We start from the raw sequence: 23,347 nt of genomic DNA, 5'->3' as shown, positions 1-23,347 counted from the left end.
TTTAAATTCTTCTTTTAGATTCTATTTGAGTCACCCTCACCGAAGTATCACTTAAGAGTAATATAATTAAGAGAATGAATACTATTGAACATCTAGCATGTTTTCTAAGTCTAAAATATAATAAATCTGATTATATACCGCAATTTCAAATACGATTCAGTTACTCAACTAATCATTCCTATTTTTAAACATAAGATTACAATACCATTTGCACTTTCCATTTCATGACTGTTTCTCCACAGGCAAAAAAAAAAAAAAAAAAACCTTGGCATTAGCATTTTATAATGGAATCTAATTAACTTAGGGAATTTAAATTTAGGTAGTAAAAATTGATGACTGGTGTTCAATTCAAATCCAGAAAATATAATTACTACAATTAACGGAGTATATAAATTGCATGATTAAATTTGAAAAGAAAGTGAGAAAATGAAAAAAAAAATCTGGCAATCAGATTACTTTTTAATGATTAATAATAGAAGATACTCTCTTTTATATATTGTGTTTACTTCCAGAAAGGTGAATTTCTGGACCAGAAACTTCTGGGCCAGCATCTAATTGGACCATTAGGAAGATCACTCTGTCACTTCGCTTTTTATTAAGATAGGAAAATAAAAAATTGAATTGTAAAAGACTCTTGGAAGCTATAGATATCTCTCCAGTCCAATGCACAATGATTTTTAAATCGTCTCTCTAAACTGTCTTGGTTATAGCATAACGTGTGTAGGTAGGAATAGCATTCTCCTGTTAATCTGTTTTGGCTTCTGAATATCAACACATGTTCACTTTATCTCATCTCCCACAGATACTTTATAGTAACATTCTGCCCTCTGCTCATCACTACCTCCGCTTGTGGATAAATCACTCACTCCTCAGGTAGTTGACATGGTAAAGTACTAAATTAAGTACCCCAGTTAGAGCAAAAGCTAGAAAAGCTGCATATTTGCTTTGGATTGGGCCTCACTTTTCTCCTCTGTGACTCTAGAGGCCACAGTGTGGTGATATTGGACCCCCTCCCCAGTACTGTGCTGGATGGAGCCAGCCCCTGCCAGCTCTTGAGAGCTCATTGTGCTCATGGTCTTTCCAACTCCAAGTCCATGATGGAAATATTTATACTAGGGAAATTGGTCAATTCTACAAATCAAGGCATTTTAATGTCTTTTCATAAAGGCGATCTACCAGTACACCACTCCATCTAGCTCTTTTTAAGAAAATAAATGCGGTCCCATCAGTAGCAAGCAGTAGGGAAGTTTGGATTGCATGCATCACATAATAAAGGAGCATTATAAGAAGTTTATGTGAGTGGTCAGGGACAGAAGTGCCAAGAGAAAGTGAATTGTTTAGTCTCACAATGTTTATTAATGGAAATAACAGAAGACTGGTTGTCAAGATCTAGTTTGGGGCCTAAGTCACTACTGATTGCTGCTTTACTGGCCAACTCATCCCTTATCCCCCAAATTATAGATATATAACAGTAGTAGAAAACGTGTACCACAAGATTGTTCCTTCAGAGTTGCTTACTAACCACTTCTGGAATCACTATCATAACAACAATAAAAACTACACCCTTAACATGATTATTTGTTCAACAGGAATTTTGAAAAGGCAAATATGGAAATCCAGGCTTAGTCTCAAAATGAAATGCAAATTTCTAGTTAACTTTTATCAATTGTATATAACAACTTCTCAATCCAATGCTTTCTTAGCTACGAACAGCATTTTCACCACAAACTTTTATCATAAAGTAGAAAGTGCTCTAGACAGACAAAAGAGGTAGGACTTCATGACTTACCATGTAACCCCATGACTCTATAATTAGATAACTGTCTCATTTCAATATGTGTAGGAATAATAATAAATGCTGCCCCTTCCTCAGGATTCGTGTCAGATTTAAATTTAAAACAATAGAAGAAGAATGTACAGAAATATCCTAGGTAATTAGGGTTATTATTTCTATTATAGCCCAAACTAAAAATGTGAGAGAGGACCATTGTTTTTACTAAATAAGCAGTTGTTTATTATCCAAATGACAACAGATTGAATCACACAAAACTGGTGTATACTTGGTCATAGTCAAGGCACACCATAGCCATGTTGGGTGATAGCATCAACATGACAGAGAAAAGAGATTTAAAAGTACATGAATATATATATATATATTTATAATTTATAAATATATATAATATAAATATGTATATATATAAAATTCACTGGTACAGCCCTTCCTTAGGATAGAATGAGGAGTACACATGAAATGAAACACGTAAATGAACTGTTACCCTTCTGCTGCTCTGATATCATTTATACAAAGAGACCAAGAATACATAGCTGATATTGAAAGGGAGCCTATTGCTGCTTGACTACATGATGCAACTAGGGTCAATGAAATCTGATATTTCATGAGCCTGAGTTCTAGATAGGATTTTGTCAAGTGGTCCTGACATAAGCTTGGCTTGTAGGAAATCATGAATATGCCCTCTGAGGGACTTGATTCTTTTCTCTCGCTGTTTTTCTTTTTTAAAGCTTTTATCTATTTATTCATGATAGACACACACAGAGAGAGAGAGGGGGGGGGCAGAGACACAGGCAGAGGGAGAAGCAGGCTCCACGCAGGGAGCCTCACATGGGACTCAATCCCGGGACTCCAGGATCACACCCTGGGCCAAAGGCAGGCGCTAAACTACTGAGCCACCCAGGAATCCCCTCTCGCTGTTTTTTTTTATTCCATTTTCTGCTTTCACTTATTTCTGTCAAAAGCTAAAGGCACCAAATCCTTTGTGTCCTAAATTTTTTTAGAGGAAAAAAAAATTAGCCTACAAATATGTAATCCCGAAATGGAAAGATTTATGGACCCATATGAGATCAAAGTAATTGTATCCAAAAAATTCAAATTTCTATATGATCACAATAGTTATCATTTATCAAATCTTTAGATGATTTTGAGCACTGTTAAGTACTTTCTATATGTTACCTCATTTTACTGTCACTTCAACCCTATATGGTTCTACTATTATTATCCCCATTTTATAAGAAAAAACAAAAAGTCAAGCTGGGCCTGAAATCCCAAAATCCTTTACAGAATATTTTTAGGGGATCAGGCTTTAAACATCCTGAAGTTCACTGCATTTATTTAGTAGTTTTCATCTTTCAGCCAAAACCTAAAGAAGAAGTTTTGATTCGCAGTCAGATTATTTTTAGGTTCTTAGGCTCACAGTAAAAATGTAGATTTCCAGTAATGCTAGAAGACCAAACATGGCTTATTTTAAGCAGTTGTTTATTATTCATTTATCATGTGTCTTTTCATTCAATAAGTATGTATTATCAACTGCTCAGAACTCTGGTGGATACAAAAAAATGAAAAGCTATTTCCCACAATCATCCAAGAAGAATTTTTAAAATAACCCTGAGTTTTAGCCGGTGGCATACCTAGCATGTTGGACACAAAGCGTGGATCATTTTTAACACTTCTCTCATACATATGAAAAAATTGTTCTCAGATATATTTATGCAATGAGACAAATAATAATAATGGCTAGAAAAGAAAAACAGACAGTAAACATTTTATCTAGCTGAACTTGTGCTGGTATGCCAGCATAAAAACATAAATAATAAACATTAAATATATTTCTGAAAATTGAAAAGGCAATGGATTTTTTTAATTAATTTCTTTTGTTTGTATAAAAGAAAACAAAAAGTATATCTACGTGGTGTTCTGTTAAACAAACAAATCCTCCTGCCATCTTTTATTCCCCCACAATATTACTCCCAGGTATTTGAGACAATACATTGTACTGAAACTTTGTACGGATTTTGTAGTTTGACAGATGTGAGCTTGAATCTTGGCTCTGCTCTTTCCTAGCTCCATCTTGGATACTGATCAGTTCCCATTCTGCAACTCTGTGTTGACTTCCTCCTAATTCTTCTCTAATTCTCTCTCCTCCTAACATGGGCCATTTCTCTAATTTCTTTCTTCAGCCCTCTTCCCTTAACCTTGTACCTTCTCTTTCTTGAATCTAATATTTTTCTCCTCCTTCAACTAGCACCTTTCTTAAAGTATCTCCTAAATCTGGCTCCAGGCTCATTCCTAGACTATGAATAATCTGCTAGAAATTCCCACCTGGAATGATTAATTTCCACCTTTAATGATTAATCTCAAATACTGGGGTTAAGCTTAATTAGATAACCAGTAAGATAAGCCCAGAGGTCTTAAAAAAAAAAGAATTCTCTGACATTGTTCATTCATTGGGCAAATACTTTTCTCACATCTTTTATGTAGGAGGCACTGTGCTGGCACTGGAGATGTGATGTATACAAACTCAATCCCAATTTTGTAGACTCAGAACATACATTCCAGGGTGGCGAGTCCAGGGCAGAGTTAGGAGGCCACAGGGCCTGAGCACCATAAAACCCTCTCCATTCAGACAGGTCACATAGTGCCCCTAGCCTGCCAGGTCCGTGGGGTATGAAAAAGGCTTCAATGACATCATCAGCCTGGAATATCTGAAGGAGCTGAAGTTCATGGCTGTTTACACCAAAGGCAATGATCTGACTGCTGGGGCCAGCATGAACTACAATCCTATTGTGTCCACGATGGCTACAATAGTTCGAAGTTCTGGCCTTCGTTACGCTACCCAAAAGCAGGACATGGAGCCTGGTGACAGGTCCTCACAGCAAAAGGATCCTGGGCTCACACGCAACAAACTTCGAGCAGACATGCTGGGACACCTAGAACAGTAGCCAAGCCTGGGGGCAGGTGCCAACCTCAAATTTTCCAGGATCCCCCAGTGCAAAATCTGAGCCTTTCCCGTGTTTGCCTTTTACTGCCTAGCTCTGCTCCAGAGCAGGGTCTCTGGAGTCTGTGTCTGGGTCTCTATCTCTTCCATTCCAGTGGAAGAGACAGACACGAAGCAAATCATAAATATAAGTGTATAACACAAACCGTGATAAATATTTCCAATGGAAGTTACAGGCGCTAGGAAATAATCCTTCGTTCTCATTTCTTAATAGGTCTATGGAAGCATCTTCATTTATCCTTCCATTCATGATGATAGAATTAATAGGAGGATTGCTGGGTATATCACAGGGATAGGAGAAGTAAAAATCTCTTTATATTGATGAACCTCCAGACTTCCTGATCTTATTTAACTGCTGTAGTCAGAATTATTTACATTGTATGTGCCATATGGCCTGCCAGTAAAAATATTAATATAAATTAAATATGGTGTCTCTTCAGAATAGACACTTTTGAATCAGGTTATTAAAACACCAAAACACAATAAATAATAATAACAGTATTCATTATAAAGAGTTCAAAATAACAAATATGTTTTTCTGCTTTCTCCCATTTTCAGAGTAGATATTCCATAAGGTATCTCCTAAGGAACGGGTTCTAAATTTATACTTTAGAAGAATAAGTTCGTGAAAAAAAAAAATCAAAATTTTGTAATGAACAATTGAACTAATTTACTATTTTAAAATATGCCCACAGTTTAAGGCTATGAATAAACCTTTGTTAGAGTGTAATTTACTTTAAAGAAACCCTATATCTTTTTTTCTTTTTTTTTCTTTTTTTTTTTTTTTTTTTAAATTTTTATTTATTTATGATAGTCACACAGAGAGAGAGAGAGAGGCAGAGACACAGGCAGAGGGAGAAGCAGGCTCCATGCACCGGGAGCCCGACGTGGGATTCGATCCCGGGTCTCCAGGATTGCGCCCTGGGCCAAAGGCAGGCGCCAAACCACTGCGCCACCCAGGGATCCCTCTTTTTTCTTTTTGAAGAGGGAGAAGGAGAGAGAATTTTAAGCAGGCTCCACACTGAGCATGGAGCTCAATGCAAGACTCAATCTCATGACCCTGAGATCATGACCTGAGCCAAAATCAAGCGTCAGACACTTAACTGAGTCACCCAGGCGCCCTAAAGAAAGCCTATATATATATATATATATATATATTTTTTTTTTTTTTAGAAAGCCTATATATTGATATGAATTGTTTCCAACTATAACAATGATGATTAGCAGTGTAAATATGAATGTGGGAATACCCTCTAATGAATATATAAAAATTGTAATACAACTAATACACAGCTCAATAATACAATAATATAGCTGGGCTCACATGGCCTGTATCATTCTGTGTAAAGCATTTCCATTTCTCAAACTTTACTTCATGAAGATAGTATAATCACTCTCATTAACAAAGTAGAATAATAAAACATGAAAGGTATGTGGCAAACACAGAGAATTTAAAAGTTAAATGTACACTCATCAGCTACTCGTTGTCCTCTACATTTATTTATTTATTTGACAATCATCAATAAGTTCATACTAAGAAGGAAATATAGGGGCACCTGGGTGGCACAGTCAGTTAAGTGTGTACAGCAAGGACGGGAGATAATGAACGTCCTGTGTACCTTCTGTTCAGGTCATGATCCCAGGTCCTGAGATGGAGCACACATCAGCCTCCCTGCTCAGCAGGGAGCTTGCTTCTTCCTCTCCCTCTGCCATCCCCCCTGCTTATGATTGCTCTCTCTCTTTTTCTCTGTCAAATAAATAAAATATTTTTTAAAGAAGGAGGGAAGATAGGATATGCACTAAATAATAAATGATCATGGGCAGCCCGGGTGGCTCAGCGGTTTAAGCGCCTGCCTTCAGCCCAGGGTGTGATCTTGGAGACCCAGGATCGAGTCCCACGTCGGGCTCCCTGCATGGAGCCTGCTTCTCCCTCTGCCTGGGTCTCTGCCTCTCTCTCTCTCTCTCTCTCTCTCTCTCTCTCTCCTCTCTCTATGTCTATCATGAATAAATAAATAAAATCTTTTTTAAAAAATAAAAATAATAAATGATCATACCAATTTCTGGTAGCTACTCTGGTACGTACTCAGGCAAATATACTCAGGAACATAGTGTTACATAAAATTAACAAACAAACAAACAACAAAACAACCAAAAAACCTACCACCACTAATGCCCAAGAGAAGAGAAGCTTATTTTCACTGAATGAATCAAGGAACACTTCATGAAGACAGTAGTAGTGCTGGAATTAGGATTTGAAGCATGAACAAAAACAGGAAGTTTAAATAGGAAATAGAGGGGAAGCATTGAAGCAGAGGAAGCAGAATGGACATAGGCTCAGGAAGGGAGGCATGCGACAAGTCCTGGAGGACAATGAGGCATCCAGAATGAGTGTAGCATAGGATCTGGGAAAGGAGGAAGGAGGTGAGGTAAGTGGAAAGTGGGTATAAAGTCCTTCAAATGACAGAAGAGTCAGTATTTTACTTAGTCGAAAATGAAGGGTCATTACAAATTACAGGGAGAAGGGAGGGACATAACCATGACAAAGCTCCAAAGACTGATCTAATTACTCTAGAAACAAGGAACTGTGAAAGGAGGGCTGAAGATTAGAAGATTAATCTGAAAAATATAAAATTTTAGATTAAAAGGGGAAGAGGTTTTGAAGTGAAAAGGCACAAAGCAGAGAGAAATAAGTAAATTTTTAAAAACAGAACAGAAAGGATTTGATATTCATTTTGTTATGGAAGACAGTAAGTTAAAGAGGCATCAAAAATAATAGATTTCCAGCTGAAATGACATAGGGGAGTGGAAGTACATTTTATGCTTTCTTTAGTAGCTATCAACAAACAGCTTAGGCCGTTCGTCTAAGCAATATTTTTCAAATAACAGTTTACTGGAGACTTTGATATGTTTATAAATATTCAACACAAAGAGGGCTTCACTGTCAATTTAGGACACACTAAATATCTTATCTTCCTTTTAAATATTTACATTTAACATAAACATAATAAAGTTCCAGGAAATTGTGTAGTAATGTGTGTGTGTGTGTGTGTGTGTGTGTGTGTAAAATATTAAATCTCACAGGACACTAGTGCTGCAAAGGACAAAGTTTAGAGAGATGAGCATACGTATTCTCCTGAACTTACTCTTACAGAGAAAGTAGGTGTTATAATAAATCTCTTTGGAATGGATCAATACCAGGCATCAGGAAGTCATGCAGGTAGACATGCTTAAGAGATAGAAAGAGATGCAAATTGTCACTCAGGACAGAGTTGAGATCTGCAAATATAAATGTAGACGTCACCTAACAGAGAAGGTCGTCGAGATTATGAGAAGAGGTGGTTTTGCAAAGGACTGGAGAAGTTAATGAGAGGATGTGGAAGCTGTAGACAATCTACATTTTGAAATATAATAAATAGAAGGGAGGGAGATTAAATTGTAACTTGCAGAGTAGAAAACCTAAGAGAAAATTATTTCAGAGTGAGCATCTCCAAGTTAATGAGTTATATAGAGAGATATCACCTAAGCATTTTAATCTAAGACAAGTCTGAAATGTGGAATCCTAGACCATTCCCTTGGCATCCCAATCAATCTTAAGGGAAAACCCAGAACCAAAAAGTCTGGAAGTCATAAGACCTGTGTCAGTTGAGATTTAAACTCATAGTTCTAAGTGGCCTCGGTGTTCTAATGTTTACAGTTGTAGATTGAACTCCTCAGGATAACACACTAATTGGCATGGCCACTGGTTTTCTGAGAATGGGGCCAGTTCTTCTCACACAGGTAACGCTAAGCACTCTGGGGTCTGTCAGGAGAGGAGAGAGAAAGAAAAAAAGCAGGGAGTGGGAAGGAGCAAAAATCATATTTTTATCTAGATATCCGTAAAGATTTTAAAAACTAGATGAAAGCTAAGGTCCTTTACCAGCACAAAGTTGGCATAGCCTCCATTAAATAGATAAATGAGGCTAACTTGGCAGCTGAGCTAATAAGAGAGGGGGAAACAATGTGTTGTTAGGTAAAAAGAAGCATAAAGCAGATAGATGATCCAGATTTTATATACTGATCAAAATTATTCAACTTTAGCTCCTCAACTTCCACATGGGTTTGTCTAAAAGCTGGTATACAGAATTAAGAATTTTTATATAAAATTTAGGTCAATGGTCATTTGGTATAGCTGTTTGGCTCCTCAGAATGTAGTCAGAAAGGATTTTCCATTTTTTAAATGAGCAAAGATCAAGAAATAATGGATCTACTCTAGGAATGAAATGTATTTTAAATAAATTGTCTTTGCTACCCTGTACCACAAATATATATATTCTTTAGTAAATATTTTTTAAATATTTGATTCTTGAGAGAGAAAAAATAGCATTCTTAAGGTTATTATATTGTTTTGCCTAACAAAACATAGGATTTACTTTCCCTTTAGAAAATAGATTCTTGGGCACCCCGGGTGGCTCAGCAGTTTAGCACTGCTTTCAGCCCAGGGCCTGATCCTGGAGGCTGGGGATCCCATGTCAGGATCCCTGCATGGAGCCTGCTTCTCCCTCTGCCTGCCTGTCCCTGTCTCTCTCTCTCTCTCTCTCTCTCTCTCTGTGTGTCTCTCATGAATAAATAAAATCTTTAAAAAAAAAAAAGAAAATAGATTCTTACTATGATATTTCAGAAAAAAATTACAATAAAGTAAAATATTTTAAAATAACAAAACATGGAAGTTTTATGGCACTCTAGAATGGTCTAAAGTACATTAAAACAAAATAGCATCTGAACAGTAAATTTCAAGCAATTTGAGTATGAGCAAATTTACAAAAAGCAAAGCCTAAAAAAGAAGAGATTAATAGGATGGTTACTGTCGAATTATATTTTATTCATGTCTATTAACGAAATTATAATGAAGTCATAATGAAATCTCGCTCTAGTCTTGCACAACCTAGAAGCCACGTCCTTCAGTGGCTAAAAGGGTCCTAAAAGGGTCCTTCCACTGCCTAAGAAAATGTTGTTTACATTATGTAGCAACAAATCCCTTCTGCAGAGATATACTTTCAAAGCAAATGCCTGAACTTTATCTTCCTTTTCCCTCCTCTTTCTTTACTCCTTCTGGAGACAGTATTTCATGTCCTAAAGTTCCTAGTAAGTGCCTCGTATGTGACACATCTCTAAATCTGTGTTTGTGTTTGTATAATCATCACCATAAATCATATGATCCAGAGAACATATGATAATGTACTCTTGCTCCTCGTATTTTTCTTGCTCCACCTCTGGAACAGAAAGTTTTCATGAATATAATGACTCTTAAATAATTCTGAGTAGCTCAAAATAATTTTTGAAGGAGATTCAAATCATTTCCTTGGCTAGCGAGAATGGGTTATACCTCAACGAAGGATTGTTTGGCCAACCTGGCATACTCATGAAGGCCTCCTAACACTATCTGTTTCGAAGATACCATGTGTAATGGCAAGCCACACTCAATCTGTTTGTTCTTAGTATCAGTACTCTTCAGTGTTTCCCCATCTAGTCGGTTGTTACTCCTTGAGCTTCAGTTTCTTCACCAACAGAATGTAGATCTATGTAGTTTCCTTTCTACCTCATGAGGATATTGTATGGACAAATACTATAAAAGATGTTAAAAAATGTTTTTCAAAATTCTTATTATGGGATTCTATACCAACATAAGCCATCATTATTCAAAATGGTATTATTTGCAGATTTTGTATCATCTGCTTTTTGCTAAGTGTGAATTTAAAAGCAATGCTTTTAAAAAAAACTCTCTTCAGGAAGAAATGAGGAAAAAGGCACAAGGCTAGGTAAAATGCTGCCAAACTTGTGTGTACATGATACCTGGGTGTGATAATCCACAGATAACTCCCATCTGTTATTTCTTAATTTACCCTCAGCTGTTTCAATAATGTGATATTGTTCATCATTTTTCAATCTTTTCAAAATATTTCTTCTTCCATTTTTAAACTCACACCATTGCAGTTATGTAATTGAACATTAACTATTCTCTCAAGTAGGCAACTTTGTTTCCCTAGCTTCTCTAAGAGTAGATGAAAAATATTAACTATGGGGAAGCTTCTTGGGATCAGACTATCATCTGGAAAACATAAGCAAGGAAAGCAGTAAAGGAAGAAAAAGGACTAGCTGAAGTAAAGTGAATCTCAGAAAAATAAAAGGAGGTATATTTTGGGAAAACTTAGAGAAACAGAAATGTGTACCTTAGAACACTAATATCTGGAGCTACTAATAAGCCTTATATATCAATAGAATATATTTGGGGAAATAATGGAGTAAAGAAACTTAAATTTTACTGCAAAAAAATCTAATAGGCCTTATAAATTTCTAAGAGGAGAGTGTGACAGGCAGTATTTCTCAAACATATTCCATGCTTTTGTTCAGAGTATTTTCAGGGAATGGTGTTCTATGATGAAACAGCATTTTGGAAACACTGAGCTCAGAAGTTTAGGAGTTCAGTTCATCAGATTTGTCAGTTTTAACAATGAACCAGATGGGGGGGCAGCACATATTCACAAAATAAATGGAGTATGGACCTTGACTCACTAACCCTAACCACTTAAAGCCTTGTATTGCTCCCTGTGCCAAAGCTCAGCTCTATGCTGGCTAATGAGGAATTCTCCGTATGGCCAGAACTCTCCCAAACACTTCAAGCACTTGTGCAGTCCCATGCCTCTACTCAAGTTATACGACCTTTTTGATATCCTTCTCTTCTTCTACTTGCCCGTAAAAATTGAAAGAACCTTCAGTGTTCAACCTTCAATGTTTCTCTCTCTCTGTCTCAGTACTTCATATGTGCTTCACTTTAGGACAGTAGTTCTCAAACTTGGCTGCATATTAGAGATATCTAAAGAGTTTTTAAAAAACACTGATTCCTGGGTCTCATCCAGGAGATACATAGGTCTGAGATACAACTTGGGTGTTTGAATTAGAAAATTTCTCAGTGATTGTTAAGATACAGGCAATGTTGAAAACCATTGATTTGGAGTTCATGGTAGTTTGTCTCCGTACTTTTTAAACCTACATTCTAAAAAATGGTTTAAGATTTTTAGAGAAGCAGCATAACACCCTTCATTTTCATAGGTCGCTTGTACCCATAGACATTTTTTAATAAAAAACTAAAAGAAAAGGGGTGCCTGGGTGACCCAGTTGGTTAAGCATCGGACTCTTGGTTTTGGCTCAAGTATGATCTCGGAGTCATAAGATCAAGCCCTAGGACTGGCTCTTCATTGAGTACAAAGTCTGCTTGGGTTTCTCTTTCCCTCTCCCTCTGCCCCCCAACCCTCAACCAATGCTCTCTCTCTCTCTCTCTCTCTATCTCTCAAATAAATAAATAAAAATAAATCTTAAAGAAAAAAACACTAAAAGAAAACTTTGGCTTCTATTTCCAATAATGATGCTAATCTTATCAAAATGTTTTCCAGGGATGCCTGGGTGGCTCAGCGGTTGAGCATCTGCCTTTGGCTCAGGGTGTGATCCTGGAGTCCTGGGATCGAGTCCCGCAGCAGGCTCCCTGCATAGAGCCTGCTTTTCCCTCTGCCTATGTCTCTGCCATTCTCTCTCTGTGTCTCCCATGAATAAATAAAATCTTAAAACAAAAACAAAAACAAAAACAAAAGTCTTCCAAACTACTCTGTTTTTCCATTCCTATTCATGTAAATTATATCATTAAGTGGCTCCCAAATCTAGCTATGAATCAACATAAACTGGGAGCATGTGGAAATACATATATCAAAGCTTTCTACTCCCTGACCTACCAAAGCATATCTAAGAGCTCCAGAAGTTTGTTTTGTTTTTGTTTTGTTCTGTTTTGTAAGCTACAATTCTAATGTCAATAGCAAACACATTTATTTTCTGAATCACTGATTTAAAAGAAGAACTATGTAATTTGGCTTTTGTGAAAACATCTACTTGTTATAGTGGTATTCAGAAGGGTTCAGTAATAGAAAATAGTGTCATAAATCTAAACTATAAAGAATAAATATTTTTTTTAAAATAACAATCATAAATCCCTAGAGAATACACATTATGGATGAGATTCACATATGGTTCAAAATGCATAAGGCGGCATTATTTTATTTCAGGATTTATTTACTTTTTTTAATTTCAGGATTTATAATGCCTCGTTTCCATGCCACAGTTTTAGTGGAATTGGTATTGAATTGCCGAAAATTAATTATATTCAGTTTGTATTAAAACAATGAATTGTCTCAAGCCTGTTAGCATGACACTTAGTAAAAATCAATTCTCGAAAAGAAACTGAGAAAAGATAGGCCATCATTATGGGCTTAATAGCTCATGTTTTAAGAAATTAGTGAAATTTCTTTAATGTTTAACTTTTTAAAACTTTTTTTAACCAGGAATCTCAGACACGCTGTAACTCTGGAGTCAGGTGAGCAATATTTGACTCATTAGTCACATGAGAGTCAATAGGACTTCACTATTTTGCTTTCCTATCCTCACTGGTCTCAGAAAACTTCAAAACATGATATAAAAATTCAGATTATATGCTATCTCTTCATTGGCTGAATGAAGATGGACTATGGATGGAATAAAGGAAAGAAGAATCAGAAAAAGCGTAAGAGTTTTCAGAGAGCATTAATTCCATTAATTGACTCAATTATATTTGCCACATTTGCCAATTCTGGGTTTGGCCATGTGACTTTTTGATTTTTCCAATGGGATAGAAGGAACTTGACTCATTTCAGACTCAGTCAGAGCCTTGAAAAAAATATTTGTGAGTTTCTGCTTCCTCAATGGATTCCTGCAATTACCGTGAGAAAATATCCAGGCTGGCATGCTGGAGGGATATGAGAGACACATGGAAGAAACTCAAGTCATGTAACCAAGGTCTTCCTAGCCAGCCAGTTCACCACAAACCTATGATCTGGCCACAGATGCATGAGAAAGTCCACTGGGACGACAGAACCAGGCAGCTGATCTGTAGACTCATTGTTTTAAGCCACTATGTTTTAGGGAGATTTGTAAACAGCAATGACTATGTTTTAAGGAAATTTATAAACAGCAATTGCTAATACAATTGTCTTCAGCATTTGAAAGGCTGTCCTGTGAAAGAGAATTTGGATCCTTCTCGTTCTTAGTTCTGCTAAGAAAGAAAAAAAGTTTGTATTGATTGAAAAACAGATTTCCATTTAAGAAAGTACTTTCTAACAAGTCACGGTTGTTCAAAGGAGGAATGGGCTAAAGGCAGTGACTTCACTGATTCTGGAATAATTCAAGTTGGGGCTAACAGGAATGCATTTTATTCGTTCAACAAATATGTTTCTTACTCTTTTCCTTTAATGCTACGAAATTATATAATCCGTATATACAGTATCTGTATATATCAGTATATAATCTGTATATAATCAGTACAAGTGTGTTGTAGAGTTTGGTTTTCTCATCTTAACTGGTAGTGAAAACAAGAAAAAAATACCCATCCCTCTAGTAATCCTCTGTGATATGGCTGCCAGAATTTTAACCCAAGACTTACTGGCCACCATTCACTCTGCAAATGGATTACCATTATGTATACCTAACTAAACAAATTATTCCACCTATCTTTCATTCATTTCAAGGGTCACCAGCTAGCAGTCTGTAGCTGGATTTCGTTTAGTCTTTCACTACTTTTTTTAAAATAAATATTGATTGATTGATTGATTGATTGATTTTAGAGAAAGGGAGAGAGAGCGCGTGTGGCATGCCTGAGTGGGAGGAGAGGCAGAGGGAGGGAATCTCTCAAGCAGACTCACTGCTGGCTAAGTGTGGAGCCAATCTCAGGCCTCTTGGGGCCCATCCCACGACCCATAAGATCACGACCTAAGTCAAAACCTGGAGTGACATCCAACCAACTGAGTCAACCAGGCCTCCCAGTCGTGCACTGTTTTTAATAATGTGAAACTAAATGTTTCACTTCCCATCTACATAGTTCCCAATACCTCCTATTTACAGTATTTACAATACTGACTTAGTCTCTTCTTGAAGACTATGTAAGTACTTACTTGTGTCACACATTCTATCAAAAGTTATGGGAAATACACAAGTGTATTCAATATTCATTCAGCCTCAGAAATCTCAAAAAAAATTTTAGAAGGGTTAATCTTACTCGAGTAATTAGACTGAAGTGATATGTGCAGTAAAAGAAATCCAGATAAAATGACATAGGATCTCAGAGTCAGGAAAAAATTAGATGTAGCTGAACTGAGCAGCACATGCTTAATTAGTGGGCACAGAATTGGCAAGAGTCTCTTTTTTTCTGTTTCATGTTATTTCACAACGACATCACCACTGGAAGAGCATTAAGCATTTGGAATCTTCATTAGAGGAAGGAGATAGCTAACAAACAGGTGGCCGCAGGTTGTCACAGGTCCCTGCTTTCACCCAAATTTTAATTTAATGATATAATTAATTAATTAAAATGACTTTGATCTAATGGGATTTTCCTTTTCTTCCTCAATTAGAACTCAAAAATTGCCACGTTTGTATGTTAAAGCTACAGACATGCTGTTTTTCATTACGTTGGTCTCTACAATTTGTTCCAAGCTCTTTGATCTTTGAAAATGTCAAATTAAATATTAATATTTTTAAAGTTGAAGTGGTGATTTTCATTATAAAGGCCATTGACATTCAATGCCTATAAACAACTGATTAATACATTTAGAATTAATATTTAAATAGCTCTTTAAACAAACAGCTCTTCTAAAAATGACATGTTAAAGGCTGGAAGTGTCCAAAACACTAAAAATGGTCACCAATTTGACTCAAAATTAGTGTTTCTCCATAACAAAAAATATAGCTTTAATAGAGCAAGCTTGGGATATTGTGAAGATAACAAATTTGAAAGTTTTATTTTCCGTTCTTCAAATGCACCGTGACTTGCCCTATTCACTTGCAGCAGCTCCAATTCAGGAAATGTTGGATTTTCCTCAATTAGAGCTCATGTCCAAGTGGCTTTAATCAAATACATAAATAAACAGAAGCTTTCCCATGAGAACTATCAAAATTATGTCATATCCAGTCACAGAACTGGAGAGATAGGGTTTATAAGTACTGCAGGCCTCCTTAAACTCATTCAATCTCTACAAACCTAGGGATCACCTTAATCTTACTCTTTTTCATTGCTTTTTACCTAAACACTATATGTAACAGACTGATCATTCCAAATATATAAGTTTCCAGATGGTATAAAACCATTAAATTATCCAATAAATCATTTTACCTTCATTACCTTGATTTTCCTCATTTCAAACACTACAAAAGCCATTTCTACTTCATGCCAATGTCCAAGATAAACACAATTATCACCAAGCTTCTCTGGCTTAGAAAACAAGATTTGTGTAATTCCTGAGAGAGAGACATTTCCTTTTGTTTTAATCTACCATCTATTCCTGGATCTATACTCAGAATTATTAATTGTGGATTTATTACTAATTTAAAGACTTATATGCTTGTAAATGATGAAAAACACACTGAGGATTTCAGTAAGCAGCAGCTCTTAATATTAGCATTACTACCTACTGCTGCTACTTACTGCTGCTGGTGATGGTAAGTTTATTGGAAATAAATTTGTTTATTTGTGGATGAAATAATACCACCAGGAGTAAATTACTTACTGCTTGACTTTAAAGTGTATGACAAATTACAGCTTATATATTTGTGATGACCACTTAAAAATTAGTTACTTTTATCACAGCTGGAAAAAAAGGGCACAATTATGTCTGTTAACTTTTGCATGATAAACATCACCCTATGTCTTACATTTATAGGTGTTTGCTATTTTGCTTTGATCTTTGTAGTACATTTTAAAGATCAGTTTGAGTCTGTTCCTTCCCTTATACGTCATACAAAGACCTCTGACCAGCAGCAATAACATCCTGGCCTAAATGATGAAAAACTAATTTTTAATGGACACGTCTGTTATAAAATGTAATTGTTCGTCTATTAACTAACATTGCGCCTGATAGCATCATAAACATTAAATTCATTTCACTATGCCTATTTTCCAGAAGTATTTTTCACTTTCATAGCGAGGAGAGAATAACTTAAACACAACTGTTTTGTTCAATTAACTGTCACATAAACATCAGCATTTATTAAAAAAAAAAAACAATGAAACTAAAATTCCAGTATGTAACTATGTAAACATTGCAGGAAAATTCTTTAAAAAAAAAAAAACAAATTCATAATTATTTTTGTCTTAGAGCCAGAAACTGTTAAAACATTTTCATAAATACAGAATTTTATTATATTTTGGATTCCATTTACATGGAGCTTTTTCCTATGAGGAAATTCACCACATAAAAATGATATTTTACATATTATACTACTTCTTCAGCTCAAACTTAATTTTTTTCTATGTAATTACTTTTCACTCTGATGACTTGTGCTAAATGTATCCCTGTCTACAATATATGTTTCTGGTGAGAGGGAGGTGTTAAAAAGTGGATCAAATCACAGAATATCATAAATACTTAAATATTTACAAGACAAAAATCCCAATGTCCACAAATGTATTACAATTTCTTTAAATTCTGAAGTGACTTTGTATTTTATATTTGTTCAGGCTTTTTGTTGTTCCCAAAACACTGAAGGATATGGGTTTGAAATATCTGAATAACTGAATACTAGCTAGACATTTTACCTAGAAAACTACCATAAATAAGCAGTCGGTCAGGTGTTCCCTTATTAACGTGTAATAATCTGAAATGCAGTGCGGGCCCCTGCGTACCAGCAACTTCTGTTTTAGCTGTAACACTGATGTTCATACACTGAGCTTAAATGTGGAAATAAGTAAAAATGATTACATTCCAAAAGGTGTATGATTTTAAATATGTAACAGATATTTTATGTGATTCTTCTATAAAGCATAGATCACAACCTTGAAATTTAAAAACCAGTCACAGCAATAGGTTACTAACCATGCCTATTAGGTCCACAAAGAAAATTAGGATCTGCCTTTCTTTTGCTGTGCTTTCTTATTTCATCCTCCTGCTTTCTCCATCTCCATGTGAAGAGAATGTGCCTGCCAAAAGCACACTCAGAATTCCTCTGCTAACAGATACTTGTAAAAATAAGACTTTTGAAAAGGCATAAAGGGAAGAAACAGCATGTTCTAAATGCTGTGAAGATCTCAACATGATTTTCATTAGTCTTAGGGCCTGGCAGCGATCTGACTTGCACTTTAATGTCTCAGATTCTGGATGCATAGACCAGTTCTCAAATCTGGGGCTGATGAACAACTATTTGCACGATTTCGTTTGTGGCTCAGTGGTTGAGGGTCTGACTTGGCTCAGATCATGATTCCGGGGTCCTGGGATCGGGTCCCGCATTGGGCTCCCCGTAAGGAGCCTGCTTCTCCCTCTGCCTATGCTTCTGCCTGTGTCTCTGTGTCTCTCATGAATAAATAAATAAAATCCTTAAAAAAAAAAAAAAAAAAAAAAAACAGAAACCCAGACTTAAACTTCATGGCAATGAAATTCGTATAAGAAATATTCCCACTGATGTAGCTTTGTTAGGAGAAACAGATTTTTCTTGATATCAATGTTAAATGTTTATTTAATCCCACGAGAATATAGAAAGTTCACTAAACAATATGAGTATGCAAGAAGATGGAAGTATCTTCACCAACTGTTTTACTGGAGTCATAGAAAGGTAATTCATTTGAAATGGGTAATAAATTGATGAACCTATTTCTATCAAGTGATCGATTAGGATTACCAGAGATAAAACTCAGTGGTAACACAGAAAAAGAAGTTTTTAAAAGTCTAAAAAAAAAGAAAATGTTCCCTTTTCTATGGGAAATCTTTAATATCAAGTGTTTATTCACATATGTAATTTTATTTTCTATGTGTTGAGGAACAAACTAGTGTTATTAATTTAAAATATATTAATATACATATTGTGATAGTGTTTCCTTCCTGGAAAATTATAAAACCTAAAGAATTTCTCTTGAATAAAGAGAGAATCATCATTTTTAAATACAATTCTGAGCTGCACTGATGCCTACAGTCAGAACGACGAGGTATGTTTGAGATGCATCGTTTATATATTCTCAGCGCTGAATGGCCAGACTCACTGATCCAAGTTCCACATGATATGCATAATAGAGACCATATAAACTTCCACCTTGGCCATAAAAAAAAATAAAAAATAAAATTTTGCCTTTTCCTTGCCTCATAGACCTGGTGTGAGAATATGTACCTGAAATATTCACAAAAGACTTTTTAAAAAGATTTTATGTATTTATTCATGAGAGACACACAGAGAGAGGCAGAGACACAGGGAGAGGGAGAAGCAGGCTCCATGCAGGGAGCCCGACGTGGGACTCGATCCCAGGACCCCGGGATCTCAACTTGAGCCCAAAGCAGACCCTCAACCACTGAGCCGCCCAGGTGTCCCCACAAAAGACTTTTTTTTTTTTTTTCGGAAGCCACTCCTCCAGCCCACAAAAGACTTTTAAAACATAGACTTGCGAACCTTACTATGTGAGATGATTCAAGAATCACCATCATAGGAGATACAGACATTCTTAGAGGCAAAATCTAAAGAATACGTAAGATTTCTCACAGTGTTCCCAAAATCACATCCAGCCATGGATATGGAATTTCAACATCTACTGTCTGCTCTAAAGCCTCTTAACTAACTTTTTGCACTTGATGGATGACTTTTTTGTCTAAAATTTAGGGAGATTATGCTAATTAAAAATCGATGCTTATTCATTTTCAAAAATTAAATTAAAAAAAATAAAATCTTGCTCATCTCTCTCAATTCACTTAGGTGTCAGAATTAGTCATCATTGAAATCTGTCTCATTATAATTTCCCAGGACTTTGTCACCTCCTTTTTGGCACCCATCATGTTCCTGTGCCATAGTTACCTAGGTATATACTAGACGATATGTCATGTGAAGGCAGATAAGATGTGTTTTTCTTAAAAAAAAAAAAAAAAAAAAAGATGTGTTTTTCTTTATCATGTCTGACCTCTTCAATGCAGTAGCCCAGATTCTGGAGACTTATAATCAATCAGACAAGGCCAGGTGAACTGAATTTAACCTGTGGGTTCATCTGCAGGAGAAAGTAGTCTGTGTATAAAAATTTGAATGGTGTCAATATGTCAGATATTTCCCCCAAAATCTTGGACTGACCTCTCTTAATGACTAATATTTTAAGTGAATTATTTATAAACAGTTAAAATACTATTTTCACAAAACTCCTGTCAAATTTGTGACTGACACACACAAACAGTCTAGCACTAGTTTGCTTACCAGTGGATTGAGAACTAGTATTGCAAACCCTTTAGGAAATAGGTTGTGAACAAGTACATATTGAGAAGGAAAGGTCTGGTACATGGGTCTCTGACCCAGAAAGGCAGGCTTAAGAAAGATGTTCCAATGTGAGAGGTGGACAGTCCAATACTAGCCCAAGAAGACAAGGGACCAGAGAAAGGAGACCAAAAAAGAAAATGAAGTGAGGCATGGAATAAGGGCATAAGATACCAAAAGCAGTCTTAAACCACTTCCTAACTTGCCCAAAAGTACAACTAGGTACCAGAAAGCCACTGCTGTGTTTTACTGAAAAATCACCCAAAATTTTCTACTCATTTGAATGCTTTATTAAGATACTCTCCACCTCCCTTTTTCCTCATGACAATCATATCCTGATAAAAGCAAAGCCATCTGTCAACGTGCCAACTGACCAATCAATCCCAACCCCAAAATCTAGCCTTAATAACCTGTTTTTAGCCAGGGACCATTTATTTGTACACTTGCTCGAAACAGTTGCCTAAGTGAAAGTATGTCCTCCTTGGCAGCTATGTTTTCTCTTCTAGGTCACTAGGATCATGAGGCAATCATTCGAATTTGCCAAATTGTATTCTATTTTGGGGGCAAAGCATCTCAGTTACTTTACATGAAAAAGAACTGAAGCACAGATGAGTCTCAATTTCCCCATGAGTGGCACTTCAGCACACAATGCAGCAGAAGGGGATATGGATTCACCATAAACCAGTGGTGAAAGACCACCCGCTTCAATCCAACAGCTTCCCAACGGGGTACACACTAATGCTACTGGCTAAGTGGATCTGACTTTATCCAACACAATCTCGCCTTCTTGAATTTCCGCAGGTGCCCTCTTCTCATGGTGCCCTCAATGGGATTGAGTTTGGAATCATCTGTGCTACTGTCACATCTTCTTGAAGTCATACATGCACTTGGGGGAAAATACAAATTAGTTACACAGGAATTATGGCAGGTGAATACACATTCTACGGTCATTTTGGATTTTTGGTTATTTATTGCCATTACTGCATAAAATGTAGGCAGAGGTTATGATATTAAATCCACATGTGTAGATTTAAATATGATTTTTTAAAGATTATTTATTTATTTATTTGAGAGGGAGACAGAGCACAAGCAGGGGTGGGGGTCAGAAGGAGAGGGAGAAGCAGGCTCCCCGCTCAGCAGGGAGCCCAATGCCAGGCTCGGAGCTTCATCCCAGCACCCTGGGATGATGACCTGAGCTGAAGGCAGACACTTAGCCAACTGAACCACCCAGGCGCCCCAATATGATTTATTTTTAAAAAGGTTGTGAAACATATTTGAGCTAGCATTTTAAGCATTACAAAAATATATATTAGTAGCTACTAATAACACTATAATAACGTTTAATCAATACATAAAACATATGCCTTGAGGCCCACTCTTATTATGTGACAATCACAAAATGCCAGGAATTCCATCCATAAACTTCTACTATCCTGTAGTTAACTCTAGAACAACAACTGTGACTGCAACTTGACTTTAATGTCTCATTTTGCTAACAGGTAATATCTCTGCTTTGTTTAGGACATTATTTTGGGGGAAGCCCAAAATTTATATATAATCAGCTTCTTTTTAAAAAATCTTCTGTCTTACAAGGCAGAAATCGTGTTGACTTTCTAGCCTCTTTAAAATGTTAAATTCCTAATTCTGAATTCTAAAGTACATAAGTGACTTAAGAATCAAGGGTTAAAGAGTCAATGAAGAAATTGCTGTTCTCTAGAGAAAGGGTGAGCCCCCCACACACACATAGAAAATAAAATCTTACTTAGCTCAATTTATTACACTGTATCTACATTTTTTCTGGCCATAGATTTCACCACAAAAACTTAATTTTCCTGTTGCCCTGTTGTTTCCTAAACTGCAGAAAGATACCCCTGAACAAGCTGTAGAGGTATATACTTTACCGTACAGCCATCAAGTTCACATTTGTCTTTTCACACGTTATTGCAAAAAGGTATAGCATTTGCTGCACCGAAACATTATCTCTGAGTATAATCAGTTGAAATAACCAAGCACAGTATTTCCAATTTAGAGGGCTGTGCAACCATTGCAAACAGCGAGGGATTGCATAATGTTTTAGAAGTTTTTCCAGTGCTGTGTCATTCATGTGCTTGAATAGCTAATTTGCTTTTAAAATATCTTTTGAGGAGTTGATAAGAGCTTGTGCACAGAGTTTCAGAAAATAGAAAATAAAAGGACTCCTTAGGTATGCATGAAGCTAAACTTGAGACACACTCTACTGCTTTGCTGTAGCTTAGTGCCAAAATTCCCAAGTTAAGGGTGAGGAAAGAAGTGATTTTTCCTGAGAGCCCTGGAGCCAACTGGGATGTAGCATTACTTACCTAAAGATGGGTCTTTGGAGATGTTTCTTCCTGATTGTGACATGGTCATCCATTTAAAGGTAAAAGTTTAACTTCTTCCTGGAAACCACTCCAGAAATCCAGGGAGAGAATGTAGAAGCTTATCCTGGTCTATCGTGCTGCAAGGAGCCCAGAAGGAAAAAGTAGTTTCCTCTTTCTCTTTTTGGGTGCTGGGAGAAAACTTCCCTGCTCTCTGCCAGCTGAACAGTGTGTCCATAGAGGCCACATAAGACAGGCACGTTGGGGCACTCCCCCACAGAGCAGGGTGTGCAAAAACCACCAACAGTCACGTTGATACAGGCAAGAGAAGTGCACAGGACCCTCGGAAACAGAACAGAACAAACAGAAAACTTCCTACCCTAGTGGCACCAGGTAGGAGCTCCCTGAGTTATTGCAGCCATGAGAGCACTCCTTCCACATGCTGGTCAAGCTCTGAAAAGCTAAGTCCCTCCCTGTCTTTAAAACAGCCTGTTCTGAGGCTCAACTTTTTTTCTTCAAAATAAAAGTTGTACAGCTGGTTCAGCAGTCCCATGTGAGTACCCTCTGAAAGTTTGTTCCCTTAAAAGAAGAACTGTATACAAATTAACGAAGGAAGATGGGCTCAGGCTGCATGCCTGGCTCTGCTTCAAAAGATTATAATTATTTTACAATATTGCTTTTATTCACACTGGATGGACTGTGGAGGCCACTCATGGTTTTTGGCACTCATAACTCAATAACCTACACTTGGTTAAAGTCAAAGATATCATTTCAACCTTTAGAAGCCCATGTGAAGCTGGCCAGAGCTACAAAAGTTAGAAAAACAAAAATTGCTCAATTCTATCAGTGTGACATTGTGCCCAGATGTCTGTATCCAGAGTGACTTTCCAACTACCTGGA

General features: G+C 36.5%; 1 protein-coding gene across 6 annotated transcripts in view; it reads right to left on the bottom strand.

The window, feature by feature from the left end:
• The window catches only part of PDE1A (phosphodiesterase 1A), a 335,038-nt gene that overhangs the window by 212,994 nt on the left and 98,697 nt on the right, over positions 1-23,347 (bottom strand). Inside the window, exon 1 of one of the 6 annotated variants that reach the window (XM_072811392.1) lies at positions 22,451-22,916. The exons of the other annotated variants lie outside the window; for them this stretch is intronic. Coding sequence (XP_072667493.1) covers positions 22,451-22,503 — 53 coding nt within the window. The 5' untranslated portion in view covers positions 22,504-22,916. Of the gene's footprint in view, positions 1-22,450; positions 22,917-23,347 lie in introns of those variants that run through there. 6 annotated transcript variants of the gene reach the window in all.

The sequence above is a fragment of the Canis lupus genome, chromosome 34 (assembly GCF_048164855.1).
Source record: "Canis lupus baileyi chromosome 34, mCanLup2.hap1, whole genome shotgun sequence".
Lineage (NCBI taxonomy): Eukaryota > Metazoa > Chordata > Mammalia > Carnivora > Canidae > Canis > Canis lupus.
Note: the sequence above shows the minus strand (reverse complement) of the source record. Positions and strands in the feature narration are given on the sequence as shown.